This window comes from Elephas maximus, chromosome 5 (assembly GCF_024166365.1).
Source record: "Elephas maximus indicus isolate mEleMax1 chromosome 5, mEleMax1 primary haplotype, whole genome shotgun sequence".
NCBI classification, from domain to species: Eukaryota; Metazoa; Chordata; class Mammalia; order Proboscidea; family Elephantidae; genus Elephas; species Elephas maximus.
This window is the reverse complement of record NC_064823.1, coordinates 84,258,508-84,279,386: the sequence shown is the minus strand read 5'-3', so window position 1 is coordinate 84,279,386 and position 20,879 is coordinate 84,258,508. Positions and strand designations below refer to the sequence as shown.

At 37.7% G+C, this 20,879-nt stretch overlaps 1 protein-coding gene across 2 annotated transcripts in view; it reads left to right on the top strand.

Moving 5' to 3' along the window:
• The window catches only part of ALB (albumin), a 103,959-nt gene extending 87,707 nt beyond the window's left edge, over positions 1–16,252 (top strand). For both annotated transcript variants that reach the window (XM_049886039.1, XM_049886040.1), the window contains 13 exons: positions 258–390; positions 1,173–1,387; positions 3,618–3,750; positions 4,786–4,883; positions 6,440–6,569; positions 7,006–7,220; positions 8,413–8,545; positions 9,710–9,807; positions 11,384–11,522; positions 12,308–12,531; positions 14,099–14,231; positions 14,571–14,638; positions 16,119–16,252. In XM_049886039.1, the coding sequence (XP_049741996.1) occupies positions 258–390; positions 1,173–1,387; positions 3,618–3,750; positions 4,786–4,883; positions 6,440–6,569; positions 7,006–7,220; positions 8,413–8,545; positions 9,710–9,807; positions 11,384–11,522; positions 12,308–12,531; positions 14,099–14,231; positions 14,571–14,612 (1,693 nt within the window). In that variant the 3' untranslated portion in view covers positions 14,613–14,638; positions 16,119–16,252. The remainder of the gene's footprint in view (positions 1–257; positions 391–1,172; positions 1,388–3,617; positions 3,751–4,785; positions 4,884–6,439; positions 6,570–7,005; positions 7,221–8,412; positions 8,546–9,709; positions 9,808–11,383; positions 11,523–12,307; positions 12,532–14,098; positions 14,232–14,570; positions 14,639–16,118) is intronic.
• The last annotated feature ends 4,627 nt before the right edge of the window (positions 16,253–20,879 follow it).

Below are 20,879 nucleotides of genomic sequence, written 5' to 3'. Positions count from 1 at the left end.
TACAATTTGCTTGCTTACTCTATGGGTGTGCATCTACTGGTGTGTGCAAACGTATGCTTAAACATGGTGGAAACACACATCCTCTATACCTAGAAAGTCACGTATGCCTGGTTAGGCCTCAGATAATACCTGATGGGGAGAAAGCAGTATAAAATATAGACTACATACAGATACATGATTTGCCCTCGAGCATAGCAGCCTGCTTTATATTGGAGTTTTTTATGGTACACATGTGCTTTCTATGTCCTTTGTTTCAGGTTGCTGATTTCCTTTGCTCAGTATCTCCAGAAGTCCCCATATGACGAGCATGTACAATCAGTGACTGCAGTGACTGACTTGGCAAAAACATGTGCTGCTGACGAGTCAGCTGAACATTGTGGCGATTCACTTGTAAGTACACTGATTTTGAAGATTTCTTTTTTTAAGTAATCTCGAGCTTTTAAAAAGGAAAATATGTTCTTTTGGTTTTTCCAATCATTATTAAATGACTAGATTAAAAGTACATTTGTAAGCAAAAATGGGTACAGATTGCTAAGCCATTGTTATTTCAATGACAGAGATGTTCTAACTATACCCACGACTTTTTAAACGTTTCTTTATTGAGACTACACACAAAAGTTGGAGTGTGTTTAAAAGGAAATTTGTCATGTGTTAAAAATCTTTTTTTTTTTTAAATTGATGTTTTGTTTCTTCTCATAGAGGCTTATAGGATAGAAACACATGTATGGCTTTTATCTTAAGAAAGCACTCGGCTGATTTCTGTGCTTATTTTGTTACCTGGGTGAAATAACAGTACAGCTATATATTCCTCCGTTTAGGGCTATTCATATTTTTACATACAATGAGAAAGGAAAGTGCTCAGTCATTTTGAAAACTTTGAACTTTTGGTATTTCCAAATAGGTGTTCAATACAAGGAGAGGTTTACCTTTCTCTCACCACTCAATCTGTGTATACACTTCTCTGGGAGGAAGGACCATTTCTTATTTAGCAAATTTTTTTTTAATTAAATTAAATTGAACTTTCTAAACCGAGGAAGGGGCTGGGGGTGAAGGTGTGGATTATTTATATGATTTCCTAATCAAGTATCACCCAATATATGAAAGCTTTTATACTGTGTTTTGAGTCTAAGTGTAAAGAAGATAAAGTACTGTCTTATATTTCTTTCATTTAGCATACTATCTTTGGAGATAAATTATGTGCTAGAGTTACGGCTCATCAAGATACATATGGTGAATTTGCTGAGTGTTGTGGGAAACAAGAACCTGAGAGAAACGAGTGTTTCCTGAAACACAAAGATGATAACCCAGCTTTACCTCCGTTGGTGAGACCGCCTGCTGATGCCTTGTGCGCCTCATTTGAAGAAAACGAGAGGAAGTTTTTTGGAGTGTAAGTAATTGGATGTTTATGCTTTGAAATTAAACATTATATAATAAACCTGAAGATCAATTCTCATTATAACAGTTACCATAACAAAAAATATTTTCAACATAAAGACTTGGAAGCTTTTGTTTTGAGGCCAATTTAAAAAAAAATAGCATTTGACCCTACAAAATTCTGGAAAACAAAAAATTGGAACAAATACCTTTTGGGGTTCATCGAAGCAGGGTGTGAACTATATGAAAATATCTTAGATTGGCATTTATTAAAATATTATGAAGACATATGGTTATTGGCCAGGAGATTATTTTTTCTAAATGAATTTCCTCTGTATTACTCAATTGTTTATGTTTGGCAATAATAATAACATTGATTTTGTTATTATTGTTGTTGTGAATGATAATAAGAAACCCTTATTATTAACATTAATAAACTAAATCATAAGAATTTTTATTTAAAACATGGCTCAATTACTAATCCTTTGTTTTGTTGTTTTTTTTTTTTGCCTGCTCTTTGAGTTCATGCACATTTCTAATATTGATTAGAAAAAAATGATATCATTGTTGCAACAGGAAATTTTGTTCTTATCTAGGGCTGTAATATTTCTCAACAACCCTAAAACTCAGGCAAAATGGGGAGAAACGGCTCTTTTATCCTATCACAATATTTATGTTGGAAACTTGTTATTAGATTCCTCATAATTTATTTTCTAGGACCTGTTAAATTTCCTGAGTAATTCTATACAGGGTATGAATTCAGTTTAGAGCATGGATTTGATGATAAGAAGTTGTTTCCATTTACCTTAAGTTCAATAATTTTCCCTGAGTATAAACCCTTCTTAAAGTACTGAAAGAAGAGAGGGGAAAGCTTTAGAATACGAAACTCAAACGACAAATACAATAACACTTTCCCTCCGTGCACTGCTAGAAGACCACAAAACGTATCAAAGACAATACTTGCCAACTTTCAAAGATACGCTGAAGTTCATTTTACAAATAAGAGCTTTTAAAACAATAAATACTACATACAAATATTAATATTTAATATTTATGATATGAGCATTCCAGAATGGCTGTAAACTTTCCCACCCTTAGTTCAATTACACACCTTCAAATAGTACATACATTTTTATGTAGCTAGAGCTCCCTCAAACCTCAGACATTACTTTTATATTCAATCTAATACGTTCTATTAATTCATCCAGGTAAGTCTTGAGACAGGCAGTGTGCTCTGGCACACAGATGAGGAAACTGGAACGATTACATAATCATAACATATTAGTGTTATAATTGGGCATACAAATCTGTTCTCTTGATACTGTTGGACTTATAGGATTTCAGAGTTGAAAGGGGCCTTGGAAATCAACTTGCATATTCTCTTCATTTTGTAGATTAGGTAATTGAGACCCATAGAGGGAGAATGACTTTCTATAAGTCGCACAGCTAGTTAATAAAAACCAAACCAAACTGGTTGCCACTGAGTTGATTCCGACTCACAGCGACCCTATAGGTCAGAGTAGAACTGCCCTATAGAGTGTCCAAGGGGCGCTGGTGGATTCAAACTGCCAGCTTTTTGGTTTGCAGCCATAGTGCTTAACCACTATGCAACCAGGGTTTCCTCAGCTAGTTAGTAGGGAATAAAAATCTGGTTACTTCCAGTATTCTTTCTTTTATATCACACAATTAATCAAGAGTAAAGACTAGAGATTGGATTTAAAAGTAGTAGTTTCCCAAATCTCGCGTGGATGGGGTTTTAGACTTGAGGGCAAGATGGAGATCCATTTCTCTAGGGTGTTGTTCTTGAGTTTGTGATTGCGTCGATTCTGACCTTATCGACCTGTGTGTGCAGAGTAGAACCGCTCCATAGGGTTTTCAAGGTTGTCAGTTTTTGGAAGCAAATCACCAGGCCTGTCTTCTAAGGTACCTCTGGGTGGGTTCAAACCACCAACCTTTTGTTTAGTAGTCGAGCGCTTAACTGTTTGTACCACCAGTAATTTTAGTCAACAACATTATACGACCAAAATTTAACCATATTGTTGTGGGTAACTGTTATTCCTTCCTTTTCATTGACTTAAAGAATGGCAAAGGTAAGGTCATCACATACAGACTTATCTTAATTGGTGAATTAAATGCTGCTCTTTGGGTTTTGGAGGATGCCAGGAGAATGTTGATTACATTGGTTTCTATAGTATTATCTACTAAAGAAAAATGACTCCCCGTTTTCCTTTTTAACATTTTAGATACCTATATGAAGTTGCCAGAAGACATCCTTACTTTTATGCCCCAGAACTCATTTACTATAGTGAAAAGTATAAAGACATATTGACAGAATGCTGCCACGCTGATGATAAAGCTGCCTGCCTGAAACCAAAGGTATTCCCCAAAAGAACAATAGAAGAATTACTTCATAATCAAGACTCAGATTTTGGTTACCCTAAATCTAGCCACACAAAAAAAAAAAAAAATTTTTTTTTGTGTGGCTAGATTTAGGGAAACTTGGTTCTCTGATATGGAGCCCTGGTGGCAGAGTGGTTAAGAGCTTGGTTGCTAACCCAAAAGTTTGGCAGTTCAAATCCACCGGCTGCTCCTTGGAAACTGGAAACCCTATGGGGCAGTTCTACTCTGTCCTACAGGGTCACTATGAGTCCGAATCGACTCAACGGCACCTAACAACAGTCTATGATATAAATTTCCCAACACAGTCAAAAAGCACCTCCTACTCTTTCCCCTCCTCCCAGCCCTGAAAAGACCTTTTACCTCCTTTGAAGGCATCTGACTACCTCAGCCCTTCTAAAATCTGCCAACGCCGATCTGGAGAGGAAGTCACTAGCTATGTTTCAAAATATCCCACTTTTTACAGTGCTGGTCACTATAGGAAATGCAGAAACTTATTTGTCAAATTGCATAGCCAGGAAACACAAGTGTTTATCTTTTCATGAGCCCTTTTATTGGAGAAGGAACTCAGAGTGGAAAGTTTTCCTGCAGCTGGAAGCCTGGGTTCATGTTTTCATTCTATAAATATTTACTCTAAGCTGTATTCTTTTTTCTAGGGAGTTCCTTGATGTTAGGAGAGTTGGTGGAGGAAGTATCAAAATGAATTACAGGCAAAATTAGGAAGTCAGCAAAGCAATCTCCCCTGGGAGATTGGGTGGTTTACTCTGTTTTCCAGCGTTATTTCTGACAATGCCTCCATTCCACTCCTCAAGTACCCAGAGGCTTCCACTATGGCCAGACTGATTTTTTCTCTTTATTGCAAAATAAATAGTTACCAATAGTGAGCACTTGGGAATTTAGGTATAAATTATCTCTTTAAAATTTAAGTTGGCATAATCTCATATGAGTTTTTGAAGGGATGTTTCACGTAAAATTTTCCTTTTCTAAATTTACCAAAACTATTTCTTTTTGCAGATTGATGCTTTGAAGGACACTGTATTGGCTTCAGCTGCCCGACAGAGATTAAAGTGTGCCAATATCCACAAATTCGGAGAGAGAGCTTTCAAAGCATGGTGAATATTTTAATTTAGTTTGCATCTTTAGAATGATGAAAATTAATGGTTCAGTTGACAAAATTATATGTTTGTGTCACATTTTACGCACTGTTTTCTCATAAATCCTTTTGGTTGTCTAAAAAGTAGGAATTTAACACAGGTCAAAGTCAGAACATTAATGACAATTTGTCATACTTTTTCATTTATCTTATTTTCTTCTAAGTAGTCAAAGAGTTTAGGATACCCTAGCTTTTTTTGTATTTCTTAAAAAAGAGAGTTATTCAAACTCCTGTTTTATTAGTAAACACTGGGAATTTTATTCTAATGGTCCATTATTTCTATAGAACTGTAACCAGGGTTTTTTTTTTTTAATTTAATTTTACCTTTTTCCCTGGTGACCTGAAAGTGTCTGCTTGTCCTTTTGTGGTCCTGATAATTGAACTCAACCATTAAGGTCATTTTTCATTATCTCTCATAGCTTTAGTTCTGCTCTTAATAGCTTATTTTTGCTGGGCCCTCTGTTTTGATATTACTTACCTGGGTCTGAGAGAAAATACTAAAACTCTCAATTCCTCTTGTGTTAGTCAGCAATGAATCAACAGAAGTGGAAGATAAAACGAAAATAATAGACATTATGCATGTTCTTTAAAAACCATTGATTGAATTCCTTTTGCCTGTCATCCCTACCATCTACAGAACAAAATTAACCAAATCAACAAACAAACAACCCCGTCATGAAATGATAACACAGTTAAACAGACCTATGATTGATTCTGGGGGGAAAATATCCCCTTTTTTCCCCAGAATTAGGCACCTCTGAAATGATTTGTGAAGAATGAAGATATTAGCCTTTTACATCTTGTCATAGAGCTTAGAGACTCTGCTGGATTAATTTTTTGGCAAAACATTTTAATTTTTATTACTTTTCATTATTTAATTTAATTTTCATTACTCCCTAATTCTGTGGAAGTTATGACATTTCTTAGAAACCTTTAGAAAGTCTTAATGGACTAAAAAAAAGACAACTAGAGTTTGTATGGTACTTTCCAGTTTATAAAATGCTTTAATATGCATTATCTGATTTAATTCTCACAACACTGCTGCTGTGACTACAGAGGCTGACTCTCAGAGAGGCTCAGTAACTTGTCTAGGGTCACACTACTAATATGTGAGAAAGCCACGTCTGGAAGTTAAATCTGGTCTTCAAACTGGCTGGCTCACAACATGTTGCTTCTTTTAGAATCCCTCTTTAATTGCTGCTTTTATACCTTGAAACTCCTGTGGAGCAGTTCTCCTTTGCACACATGGGTTGCCATGAGTCGAAAATGACTTGATGGCAACTAATAACAAACAACAGACTTTTAGCCACTGCACACACTCATACAATGGATAATTCTGCCCACAGGAAAAGGATAATTTGGTTCAGAACTAGCATTAAAATAATAAATTTTACAGATTATTTCTATATGTTAGTTGCATTGAATTTCCTCATTACATAAATAGTATTTACCTAGTGTTTTCACATAAAATATTGCATGCTAATAATTCATTTGATGGGGGGATTTTGTTTTTAGGGCAGTAACTCACCTGAGCCAGAGATTTCCCAAAGCTGACTTCGCAGAAGTTTCTAAGTTAGCGACAGATCTTGGCAAAGTCTACCAGGAATGCTGCCATGGCGACCTGCTTGAATGTGCAGATGACAGGGTAAAGAATTGTCAGTATGCTCTTTGGTAGTTTATACGCTTACGCGGGCAGAATCCGTTTAGTATCATGGTGACACATCACAGTGGGTTGAGATTGTGTTCTCTGCTCCTACCTGCTCTACCTCCAAGATTTCTTGCACTATGGTACTCTTTTTTTTTTTATCTGTTATTGTTATTGTGTTTCATCGAATTGATTCCAACTCATAGCTACCCTATAAGACAGAGTAGAACTGCTCCATAGGGTTTCCAAGGCTATAAATCTTTACAGAAGCAGACTGCCACATCTTTCTCCTGAAGAGTGGCTGGTGAGTTCGAAACACTGACCTTTCAGTTAGCGGCCAAGCGCTTTAACCATGGCACCGCCAGGGCTCCTCGTCTGAAGAGAATGTATGGAGATGTCAACTTATACTGAACAGTTCTCATCAACTTGCTTATAGGCGGATCTGGCCAAGTATATATGTGACAATCAAGAGACGCTTTCCAGTAAACTGAAGGAATGCTGTGATAAGCCTGTACTTGCAAAATCCCACTGCATTGCTGAGTTAGACAAAGACGATCCGCCAGCTGACCTGCCCTCAATAGTTCCTGATTATGTTGAGGACAAGGATGTTTGCAAAAACTACCAAGAGGCAAAAGATATCTTCCTGGGCACGTAAGTGGATTGGGAATTATCTTTCATAATTTTTATATGGCCTCACACTTTAGGAAGATGTACTGGGTTTCCCTTTGGAGTTGCTATAATTTTCATGTTATCCAGAATGCTTCTTCATCCTTTTCCTGACCCAGGCTTTAAAAATTAGTCTTCAAAAATTATCATAGTTTAAAAAGTTATTATAAAAGAATACATGCTCACAACAAAAGCTCAACCATACTGAAAAGTATAAAATAATAAATAAAAGTTCCCCTATTTTATACTCCCTGCCCATTCCTTACTCCTTAGGGACATTTCTGGAAATAACTTTTCTAGAAACATTTTGTGAATATGTAAATGTATGCATACTATTCACTCATTTGCTCATTCATTTGAAGGGTATTTTCTGAACAACTATAATGCAAAAATGTGTGTGTACATGTATATATGGACGTATATATAATGACAGGCAGCAGAGAAGAATAAAAAGAAGTATAAGACATGGAGTCTGCCACTAGGTGTTTTACATTTGGTTGAGAAAACCAAAAGTTCAGTGATGGGGCAAGGCAGCATGCAATTCAAGGCCAAAATAAATGATTATACATAAGTGTTAGTGGGATAACAAAACTTGCTTTTTTGTTGGATTATGGTAGTATCCTATGCACTAAATAATATTTCATAATATGATGCACCGTATAAGATTTCACTTACACAGATAGAAAAATGAAAAATTCTTCTCTTCCTGTCTCTTTCTCTCAAACATAAGTATCTAGAATTCAGTGAAAGGTGTTGAGACTAAGTATTTAATTCAGAACATTTGTGAGGTTTAATTCAAATCAAACAAAATATTCATAATAATAACACGTATCATTTATGAAAAATTTACTATGTGCCGTTGTGTGTTCTGCATAGATTATATCATTTACGTCTCACAGCAATCTACCTTATGAAGTAGATTCTATTATTATCCTTATTTTACAGAGGAGAAAACTAAGACTGCGGTAGTAATGTGATATAATAAAATAACTGACAGAACCAGGATTTGAACCCAGGCAGCTTTAATTCTGGATCCTCAGCCTCTTAGCCACTATTTTCCCTGCATAGGGTTTAATCAAATTTAGACCTTTGGAATATGAGTTAATGTCAAGTTTGATTCTGTAATTTATCTTGCTCTTTTGTCCAGCTAAATCTATTTTATTTTTATCTTAATTAGGTTTTTGTATGAATACTCAAGAAGGCATCCTGAGTACTCTGCCTTTTTGCTGTTGAGAATTGCCAAGGAATATGAAGCCACACTGGAGAGGTGCTGTGCTGCCGCTGATCCTCATGCATGCTATGCCAAAGTGGTAGGTTTCTTGCAGAAAAAAAAAAAAAAAAATCTGGCTTTTAGACTGATGATGCCAATAATGACAAAGAAAAATAATGGAAGAATGTGAAGAGATGTATAACATAATTTAGTTTTCGTGAGGTGGTTTTCAATCCAGTGCTCTTAAAAGTTATAGAAAAATGGCCTTAAATAAAATGGTTAATAAAACCTGGGATAGCTACCCTAAAAAAGAAAGCTCTAAAGAAAGAAATCTCTAAAAGCATAAAATCTTGACCATGTTTTTTCTTGTTCAAACTCCCAAGAACAGAAAAAGACAAAGTAAACTTCAATGTTAATTAAAAGAGATTTAACTCAGATATAAAGAAAATTTCTCTGGTTCTAAAATTTATCGAGTACTAGAATTAGTATCTTAAGGAAGTTTGGAGAATCTATTCCTTTAGAAAATTTTCTAATCTTTTTGAGAAGGTTTAGGTATAGTTTTTCAAGAAATTATGTAAGGAGAGCAAACCAGTTCTGGAGGATTTTTAGGTCCATATGCAATGCCTTCCACACTATTCTGAATCAGAGGAAAGTCATTCTTCCCTCTGCCAAGAACTGCTGTATGCCAGGCATCATGCTGGCACTGATGACCAGAGCCAAATTTCTCATCTCAGAGAATGTAGGATCCAACTGACCTGTCATCACCCCCATTTTGTAGTGAGGATTCTGACACTTAAGAGATAGTAAGTAAAGTGTACAACTAGAAAATAAGCCAAGTGGCCTAACTCAAATACCAATGGGTGAACTCAAAAACAAAAAAAACAACCAACCAAATCCATTGCCATCAAGTCAATTCCAACTCATAGTGACCCTATAGGACGGAGTAGTGTTTCCAAGGAGCAGCTGATGGATTCAAACTGTTGACCTTTTGGTTAGCAGCTGAGCTTTTAACCGCTGTGCCACAAGGGGTCTAGGTGAAATCCAGAACCAGAATATTCTTAAGCACTTTCACTATACAGCCTCAGCAATGAAAATAAAGGGTTCAAATGTAATGTAATGTATTTGGGATCAAAACTCTATTTAAGGTGGCTTTGGCCAAAAAGCAGGGAGAATCTGATTCTGTTTTCAGCGATGAAAAATGACCTGCATCTGGTCCTCAGGTGGAATACAGTAAACTCAGTTTTTTTTTTTTTAAATCTTTCAGTTGGATGCATTTACACCCCTTGTTGAGGAGCCTCAGGGTTTAGTCAAACAAAACTGTGAACATTTTGAGCAACTTGGAGAGTATGGCTTCACGAATGAGTAAGTAATTTTGTGGGTTTGTTTTTTTCTTGATCAATTTATAATTTTTTAAGACTTAGTATATGGAACACTAAGGAGCCCTGGTGGCACAGTGGTTAAACGCTTGGCTGCTAACCAAAAAGTCAATGGTTTGAACCCACCAGGCTCTCCACGGGAGAAAGATGAGTCAGTCTGTTTCTGGAAAGATTTATATCCTTGGAAACCCTATGGGGCAGTTCTACTCTGTTCTATAGGGCAGCTGTGAATTGGAGTCGACTCAACAGTGATTTTTTTGTTTTTGTTTTCTTCAATATGGAGCACTAGGTCCCTAAGAGATGCAAATGGTTTGCACTTGTCATGCCAACCTGAAGGTTGGTAGCTTGAATTCACCTAGCAGCGCCATTGAAAGAAAGGTCTTGTGATCTGATTTCTTAAAGATATAATCAAGAAAACCCTGTGGAGCAGTTTCACTCTGTAACACATAGGGTCACCATGAGTCAGAATTAACAGCAATGAGTTTGGTATATTTTTTTTATATGGAGCATTATCATAGAAATCTTAATCATTAAATATAGTATACATTCATAATCACTCCCCAACAAGTAATATATACAAGATCTGGAGAAGAAGAGATAAGGTAGTCGAAGGGATGGAGAAGTCTGTATTAGAATGAAGGTTAAGGCATAGCTCACATACAGATAAAAGCCTTACAGGGAAGAGAGTGGTAGGACTTGAATAACAGTAGCTCGAGAAGTAACATATGGGTTGGAGAGAAAAAAGTAAGATAAAATGAATTTAAATAGGCATGTGAATATCAGATTCATAATGGGCTATCTGGGAGAAAGATTAGACGTTCGGGAGATACACCTAGACTTTGATGGTGAAAACTTTGTTTTCCTCTGGAATTTCCCTTTGTAGCAGTGTCAGAGACAGTATGGCCCAATGAACTAATATCTCAATTTAATACAGTCTTATTTACAGAGGTAAGGGCAAGAAGGGACGCGTCATTCAGTAGATAGTTATTATGCAGTATATACGTGTTAGCACTCTTCTGGGTGTTAGTGGTTCAGCAGTGAAACGACACAGTCTCTTCCTTCAAGTAGATTACCATCCTACATTGACTTCCCATGGTGATGGAGATTCTTAATAAACAGCTACTACTTTCTGGATACTGTACCAAGTTAATAGCCTACTTTCTTTCTCTTAATTTAATCTTTGTTGAGTCAGTATATTTTCCCCTATTTTATAGACAAGAAAATTCATCCATGTTTCAAGTTTATTGGAATGCTAGTACATAGATATTTATGAAAAGAAAGAAGCAATTAATAGAAATATTAAGGCACTGATTTATGATAAGGTGATTTTTTTTTTTTTAAGTTCATATGGCACAGTTGGAATTCAAAGCTAGGTCTACCTAGTTTCTCGGGACAAGGTCTTCCTACTGTGCCGCTCAACCACCCTGAAGATGGAGAAAATTTTATAAATGGAAAATAAGATATTCTTAGTTGATTTTGGTTAATTATTGTTTGCTTGATTTGCTGTGTAGAAAAAGATTATTTATTGCGCCGCTGAAAACGCATGGACTATTTTGTTACAGGCTCGCAGTTCGTTACACCAGGAAGGTACCTCAAGTGTCAACTCCAACTCTCGTGGAGGTCTCAAGAAAACTAGGAAGGGTGGGCGGCAAGTGCTGTAAACTTGCTGAAGCCAAGAGGATGCCCTGTGCTGAGGACTATGTGAGTCTTTTAAAGTACAATCAAGCTAATAATGATGAGCCTTTAGATACTGACAGAGCTAACTTCCAAAGGAGGGGTTAACTGCAGTGTGTGCGTGTGTGTGTGTGTATAAGTGGCAATAGTGACAGCAGCCAGAATTTACTTGGCAGCCTATGTTATCCCGACCGCCAAAATGATGATTGAGATAAGGTCCCGAAGATGATAAATTGTTTTGAAAAAAATTCCATGAATTTATTTTCAATGCCTAACAACAGCTTCCTGGCATTTTTCTAAATTTTCACTTTCTTTGGGGTCTCTTCTTTAAGGTGTCAGTAAAAGAGACTATTTCCTTCTCACTCAAGGACTCACCTCACATTATTTTCGTCATCAATTATTTTCTTAAGTGTTATTACTCTTAAAATGCAGACGTAATGAAAAGAAAAAACACTTTCAAAAGTCTCTGATTATGTGTAGTCCTGAAGATAAGCAAACCACTGCTTCAAATCAACCCTCCGTTCAATGGTGTTAGTTAAAGTATAACACTTCGTTTGGTCCATCGGAAACGCTAGCGGCGTACTGGTCAAGTGCTATGGCTGCTAACCAAAAGGTCGGCCGTTTGAACCTACCAGGTGCTCCGTGGAAACTCTGTGGGGCAGTTCTACTCTATCCTATAGGGTTGCCACGAGTCAGAACTGGCTGGACGGCTAAGGGTTTGGTTGTTCTGTTTGGTCCATTGGAACGTAGGCATTCATGAAAAACTTTCAGCTTTGCTTCTTTTGAATTCCTCTCTCCTGCTTATCCCTCAGCTGTCTCTGGTCCTGAACCGCCTGTGTGTGCTGCACGAGAAGACACCAGTGAGTGAGAGGATCACCAAGTGCTGCACAGAGTCCTTGGTTAACAGGCGGCCATGTTTCACTGCTTTGCAAACTGATGAGACATATGTTCCCAAAGAATTTAACGCTGAAACGTTTACTTTCCACGCCGATTTGTGCACACTTCCTGAGGAACAGAAACAAATTAAGAAACAATCGTGAGGAGTATTTCATTATTACTTGCTTTTGTAATCTTGATAGTGAAAGCTGTCAATTGAAATGAGTAACTTTTTATGAAGTAGTGATAATATTCCATAGAGAAAAGTATTAAGTATTAGGCGTATGAAGTGGTAAAAGTATCAAGAATAAAATGGATAGCTTTTTCTTTTTTTCTTAGCAGAAAACTGTATTATAATCTTGCCTACAAATTATACAGAATAATCTTACAGATAAAGACTCACGGTAGGATAATATCTTAGGTCCGTTAAAAAAAAGCTGGACAATTAACTGATGCATTTGTGCAGATAGAAAATTAGTTAATAGAAATCTTTAGAGAATTTATTTTTGGACATGAATGGGAATTTTAAGTTTGTTCTACGGTGAATCCCCAGGCCAGGCAAATCCTCAAGATATGACTTTTGGCAATAGAATTTGGATGAAAAACATTTAGAAATGCAAGTTCTAGGCTAGGCTCCATATTGTTGTCATGAGGGGTTGGAATTGCATGAAATTTAGCAACAGATATTTGCTATCATCTCTGGTAGGCTCTGATCATGGCACAGACTTAAGAGTATTATTGCAAAACCTGTCATACCGTACAACTCTCTCTCTGGTGTTGTTGTCTCTGTAGATGGCAATGGTAGCTCCCAGCTCCCAGAAGTTTTTTTTTTTTTTTTAATAATTTATATATATATTTTTTCTTGTGGTCGTTGAGAATATACACAGCAAAACATACACCCATTCAACAGTTGCTGCATGTACAGTTCAATGACACTGATTACGTTCTTCAAGTTGTGTGACCATTCTCACCACCTTTTCTGAGTTGTTCCACCTCTGTTATCATAAACTCACTGCCCTCTAAAGCTCTGATCTAATCTTTCAAGTTGCTGTTGTCAGTTTGATCCCATAGAGATTAGAAGAGCATAATGCTCACGGCAGACATTCTTTACTAGTTAAAGCTAAACTATTGTTTGGTTTTAAGAAGACTTCAGAGGATATTTCTGGTATAAGGTTTAAAGATTACCTCAGGGCAATAGTTTCTGGGATTCGCAAGCTTTGATAGGCTTATTTCCTGTAGTCTCCTCACCATTACACTTCAAATGAGTGAAATTTCAAAGACCAAATATAAAGACTCTCAATTGAAAAACTTTTTAAATGAAGTACAAGACAATTAAGCTTTTAAGGGATCATTTTTAGCTCTCACATAAACTGTGCAATTCGATAGGATGTAACTTCCAAAATCTGCATTAATGTATAATCCTTTCCAGAGCTTTACTGGAAAGCAACGGGCCTTTTCTCTTGTTATGTATTTGACACTGCACAAGATGCTGAGCAATTTACATTAATTATCTCATTCGATCCTCCCACCAACCCTATGAAGATAGGTTTTATTATTCTCATTATGCAGATGAGAATATTGATGCTTACAATGGTACAGCTGAGCCTCAAACCCAGAGTCATCTGGCTCTAAGACTTAAAATCTTAAACCATTAGCATTGCCCTTCTTACCACCTCCATTTTTCTCTATATGAGCAACCTATTTTCTGTTCTTTCATTGAAATACAGTGTGCTTGTTGAGTTGGTGAAACACAAGCCCAAGGCAACGGATGAGCAACTGAAAACAGTGACAGGGCAGTTCACAGGCATGGTGGAGAAGTGCTGCGCGGCTGAGGATAAGGAGGCCTGCTTTGCCGAGGAGGTACTGGAGTTGTCTTTGTTCTAATACAGCTAATTTCCGTGGTTGCGGCATTTGATCAGGTTAGGGCTTAGCAGCTTATCTAACTAATGGACACTTTATACATACAGGGTAAGATTTTTTTTTCTACCTACAATGGCCTTACAAAGTGACTTAAGTAGTTTTGGGTTTTTCTATGCTGCTGGCCCGTGGGATATTATTAAATGTTTGTAAAATCAGTTCTGTTTATGATGTGATGCATGTGAAAGCATTTTGTCATCACCAATGGCTATGTAAATGTTCATTTTTATCCTAATAGTAATGCTAATATTTTCCCCACATCTGTCATTTCTTTGTATTCAGGGTCCAAAACTTGTCACTGCAAGTCAAGCTGCCTTACTTTAAAAATAACACAATCACAAGCATCTCAGGTAACTATACTTCAGTTGCTTTTTAAATAAGTAAGTATAATCGTTATTATTGAAATAGTAAAAATTGATTGACCATTTGCCAAGAGCCATATAGGCCTGCTACTGATCACCATTCTAAACTCCTTGTATATATACACGCTTATTTAATTCTTAGGAGAGTTACACAATTGGGTGCTATTATTATTCTCATTGTAGATGAAGAAATTAAGGCATATAGAGGTTAAGTAACTTACCCAGGTGTGGCCCAGATAGTAGAGGTGGAGCCGAAATTCAAACTGAACTAATTTGACTGCAGAACGTGTGACTTCACCACTGTGCTATTCTGATTCACATGTCAGATTACACTGAGCAGTTCAAAGAAGTGATAGCTCAGTCATGGGATGCTTTAGGTATCAGGCTGGACCATGTGAAAGTGCATTTTTGTAGTCGAATAGTGATGATTTCACATGGCTCAACCTAATAGCTCAATAACAAACTCATCTTACTGGAGAATATAATTGGTCTATCTTATGTGGACTTCCACGCTAATAGTGAATAATCCACTACTAAATTTCCAAGGTACCAACATACTGATCTTTAATGAAATTCCCATTTTTATGATGAAAGGGCCCACTTTAAAATGTAGATGCTTGAACATAAACATGCTTTACCCATTTTGGCTGTAATATTTTGGGGACAATTAAAAAAAGAACTAGCTTTCTTTTTTAAAAGAAGTTGTCAAACTGTGTGTTAGCATGAATTATTTTCACTTTTTCCAAACTGACTGTAATGCCTACTCCACTACTAGGTTTAGCTTGCTCTTTGTCCATATGATGATGCATGCGTGTTATGCATTCAGGGCAGGAGGCAACTTTGTATCTCTGCAAATTTGGTCATTTCAGAATGTGATTCGTTTTAGCCTTGTGGTTGCTGTGTGCTGTCGGGTTGATGCTGACTCACAGCAATCCTATAGGGGAATAGAACTGCCCCATAGCGGGCAGGTCTTTTCTCCCACCGAGTCACTGTGTGGGTGCAAATTGCCAACTTTTTGGTTAGTAGCTGAGTGCTTAACCACTATGCCACCAGGGCTTCTGTTTTAGCCCCAAATAGCAAGATTTTCTTCCTAGACCTCTAACTTTGGAAAGCTACCTTCTTGGTTGTAATTAACTCAGGTAACAAAAAAAAAAAAACAAGTAGGTGTTAATTAAATGCTTTTTTTTCTGAGGCATGATGAGGAAAAACCTGTGGCCTTGAAGCCTGAGGAATCTCATGACTTCAGTGATGTAGGGGGAACTTCATAATGCTTATATGTGTGGCCTCTCCCCTAGAGGAGTAGTAGTCAGCTGCCATACATCTAGGGTAGGCTTGAATTGGTGGATTATTCTCATTTGTGGGAATTGCAGAAAGACAACTTAAGAAACTGTGGTACTTCTTTTTATAGATTTGAAGAAGACATGCCATTTTACAAACAGCACTTAACGTTTGTCCTTTTGTTTTTCAGCCTACCCTGAGTATAAGAGCAAGAGAAATGAAGATCTAGTGTTTACTCATCTGTTTTTCTTTTCTGTTGGTGTAAGACCAACACTCTGTCTAAGAAACACAAATTTCTTTGAACATTTTGCCTCTTCTCTCTGTACTGGAATTAATAAAAAATGAAAACAGTCTGACACCATAGTCCAGAACTGTTATTTTCCAAAAGTGTGTTGCTGTCGTGCTGTACGTCTTATAGGTTCTGTGAAAGTGCCAGTATTCTCGTGCTTCGTTCCCTTCAACAGAGGATCTCTAGTTCCTCATAAAGAAATGTTTATACCCTTCTGAGTTAGAGACTATAAATATTCATAGTAATTCATTAACATTATGATAATTCTAAATAAAAGAATAAAAACTGGTATTGGCAACACATATAAAACATGGCTTTTTCTTACTAGTGAAGATTTTACAGGAAATAGTGAGGGACAAATTGAGATGATTGTAGGTTAGTTATTTAAATTGAAAAAAAAAAAAATGTGATTCCAGAAAAAGCTTAAGATAATTTAGGATGATGATTCATAAAGAGTGTCAGAAGTTTGGAGAAGCATTACTGGAAGAGGGGATCAGGAGATATGGAGAAACAGTAAGGAGTGACGAAGGTGTGTTGAACTGAAGAAGTGTAAGGGCAGGTGGCAGTGGTTTTTTTAAGGGCAGAAGGGTGAAATTTCCTTGTAAAAAATTAAGAGGTTATACCCAACACTGGGCCCTCTTTCTCCGCTGCAAGAGGTAACCACTGATACCAGCTTGGTGCTTATCCTACCAGACCTTTGTATATGAGTTTACATATTTATGAATCAGTTGTGCTTCATTGGTTTGTGCATTTTCACAGAATTGGTTTTCATACTGTACATGCTGTTCTGCAACTTGTTTAGCTTGTCTTTAATGCTTTACAGTTTCATTTTAAGTATGATGTTTGCAAAAGGTTCTGGTACCAAGTTTGAAAAGTTCCATACTCTCCACCTCTAACCGCACTTCTAGCCTGGCATTAAATGTTTCAAATATTTTTCTAAATGGATGGCAGTGATAACAAGTGTCAGATAGAGCCCCAAAGGGGAAAAGTAGAGATCATGGGCCCTGGCTGGTCCAAGACACAGGAGACCAACTTAGACAATTTTGAGTAAAGTTCTTCTGCTGACCTGGACCCCATGGGACCAGCTCTTGACACCCCATCTGGATGGCCCTGCCATTCCAGCCAGTCCCAGGCACCAGAGAGTCCTCAAATTATTCAAAAGAGGCATTCGAAAATTTGGAGCTCTCTGAGGCCCAGTTTCACCCTTATCCCCCTTCCTTCCTAGGGGGTCAAACACTTTCCCAGGAGCTCAGAGACTTGCGCCTAGGGGTCATCCAGGAGCTCAAAATCTACTCTGGTTCCATGAAGGAAGCCTGGCAAGCACGTTGCTGTTCGTCCGCCTGTCTGTCTGTCAGTCTGATTATTTCTTTTATGGAATGGTGAGAAAGATTGGGTCACCAGAATGGTCCTGAGGCACTGATTTGCGTGCGTGTGTGTGTGTGTGTGTGTGTGTAGTGCTTCTGTTATCACATCATATTAGGGAGTATGTGATACCAACATGACTTAACACTGGTGTGTTAGCTGTGATCACTTGGTTAAGGTAATTTTGCCAGGTTTCTCCACTCTATAAAGTTATTATTTTTTGCTTTTCATAGTCCTTTTTTTGGAAGACCTAAACCTACTGCCGTGGAGTCGATTCCGACTCCAGCCCACACTCAAGGTGGTGGCGGGGATTAAGCTACTGGAAGGGGAATATCTAAGTATATTACTTAGACTTCTTCTTGAATAGAGATTTATCTTTTCACTCCATGTATTTATTCAATCATCTATTTATATCCTCTATTTATAATTAAATCATCTATTTATATCTATTTTATACTTTGGATTGTAATTTAATGCTACATTACTTATTTTGTTGCTCAAATTATTCCAGATTTGGCTATTGGGAGTACTTTCAGGTTGGCTTTTGGGTCTCTTTGACATGCCCTCATCCTTTTGCTTTTTGAGCACTTCTTTTTTTTTTTTTATTTTCTGGTTCTATAAGGTGCTCCAGGAACCTCTAGTATTTTCCCTTCTCCAGCCCTAGAAAGTCATTTCTTCAAGGAGCCCTTGTTCTTTTTAATGGAGACTGATACTTAGAAACTAAGGTTTGAGCACTGGGTATATTCTTTGGGGATGTCACTACCTCTAAACTCAGGGAACAGAGCTAGGAAATATGAGTCAATACTAACCCATGTATACACACATATCACTGTAATTATTTCTGTATGTATGTATTGTGTATTGTCTGCCTATCTATCTGTCCATCCATCCATCCACCCACCCATCCATCCGTCTATCCATTCTATTTAATTGAGTAAAAACGATCTCATAGCAATGTCCCTGACTCTAATCTAGTACCACAGTGTTCATTCTAGCTGTGCCCCCTGGCTTATCTGTAACTTCCCTCTTTGAAACTGAGAAACTTCATTCCCACTATCTACCATCCATCTATTTATTTGTTCAACCTTAGTAGACATGTAAAGAAGTTTCAAAATTGTTGACTTGGATGAGAAACAAATGTACCAACACAGTTTGTGTTCAGTGCCTTTTGTCTTCAGTCTTACAGTTTCCATTCAAAACATTATTTTACAAAATTAGTTAGTTCAGCTTCATTTTCCCCCTGCCCTCCTCAGTGAAGTTATGACATGGTGATTTTGGATGACTCACTTACCTGGGACACATGATGACTTTAGGGCTCTGGCTACTGACTGACCCTGCGTGGCCCATGCAGCAGCTCTTTCCAGCTGTCTTCCAAAGAAAGAGCAACCTGTGTCTACGGTACACAGAGGTGGCAGGGGTGGGGGCAGGTGCCCTTTACCCTGTGTGTCTTCTTCCACTGAAACTCAAGGTGATCACTTCAGCTTTTGCACAAACTCCTCATCATGTGCAGTGCAGTCCTCAGGGTCGGTTTTGCCCATCTCCTCCAAGGCTTTGAAGACAATTGCACTGCAGTGCGGGTGGGCCCTTCCGGTGGATGTACTCTCTTGCTTCTATCAATGCGGTTATATTGTACTCCTCTGGGTTGGGCTTAAGCCCTGCCAAACATTCCTTGCAGGAATGCCATCACTCTTTTTGCTTTTTAAAAAATTGTGCTCTAGGTGAAAGTTAACAGCTCAAGTTAATCTCTCATTCAAAAGTTGGTATACATACTGTTTCGGGACATTGGTTGCAATCCCCACAATGTGACAGCATGCTCCCCCTTTCCACCCTGGGTTCCCTGTGTGCATTCATCCAGCTCCTGTCCCTTCCTGCCTTCTTCTCCTGCTTTTGGAGAGGAGCTGCCCATTTGCTCATATATATGATTGAACTAAGTAGCATGTTCCTCACAAGTGTTATTTTTTGTTTTATGTTGTCGTTAGGTGCAGTCAAGTCAGTTCTGATTCATAGTGACCCTATGTACAACAGAACCAAACACTGCCCATTCCTGCGCCATCCACAGGATTGTTGTTATATTTGAGCCATTGCTGCAGGCACTGTGTCAATCCATCTCATTGAGGGTCTTCCTCTCTTCCCCGACCTTCCACTTTACCAAGCATGATGCTCTTCTCCAAGGACTGACCCCTCCTGATAACATGTCCAAAATATATGAGACCAAGTTTCACCATCCTTGCTTCTAAGGAGCATTCCAGCTGTACTCCTTCCAAGACAGATTTGTTCATTCTTTTGGCAGTGCATGGTATATTCAAAATTCTTTGCCAGCACCATAGTTCAAAGGCACTGCATCCGTTTGTTGAAACTTCTTAATTGGTATTCCATCAATCCCTGGAGCCTTGTTTTTCGCCAATGTCTTCAGTGCAGCTTGGACTCCTTCCTTCTGTACCATTGGTTCTTGATCATATACAACCCCCTGAAATGATTGAATGTTGAAGAATTCTTTTTGGTACAGTGACTCGGTGTATTTCTTCCATCTTCTTTTGATGCTTCCTTCATCATTCAGTATTTTGCCCATAGAACCCTTCATTATTGCAACTCGAGGTTTGAATTTTTTCTTTAGTTCTTTCAGCTTGACAAATGCTGAGATGTTTTTCCCTTTTGGTTTTCTAACTCAGGATCTTTGCACACGTCATTATAATATTTTATCTTTTGGAGCCACCCTTTGAAATCTTCTGTTCAGCTCTTTAACTTCATCATTTCTTCCTTTCGCTTTAGCTACTCGACGTTCAAGAGCAACTTTCAGAGTCTCTTCTGATATCCATTTTGATCTTTTCTTTCTTTCCTGTATTTTTAATGACGTCTTGCTTTCTTCATGTATGATGTCCTTGATGTCATTCCACAACTCGTATTCGGTCACTAGTGTTCAACGTGTCAAATCTATTCTTGAGATGGTCTCTAAATTCAGGTGGGATATACTCAAGGTCGTGCTTTGGCTCTTGTGGACTTTTCCATTGTCTCTTTCCACAGATTTAGTCAATTTGATTCTTGTGTATTCCATCTGGTGTGGTCCATGTGTATAGTGGGGTCCATGTGTATAGTGGGGTCCATGTGTATAGTCACCATTTATGTTGCTGAAAAAAAAGAATTTGCAATGATGTCGCTGGTCTTAAAAATTCTGCCATGTGATCTCCAGCATCATTTCTGTCACGAAGGCCATGTTATACAATTACTGATCCTTCTTCTTTGTTTCCAACTTTCAAATTCCAGTCACCAGTAATTATCAATGCATCCTGATTGCATGTTTGA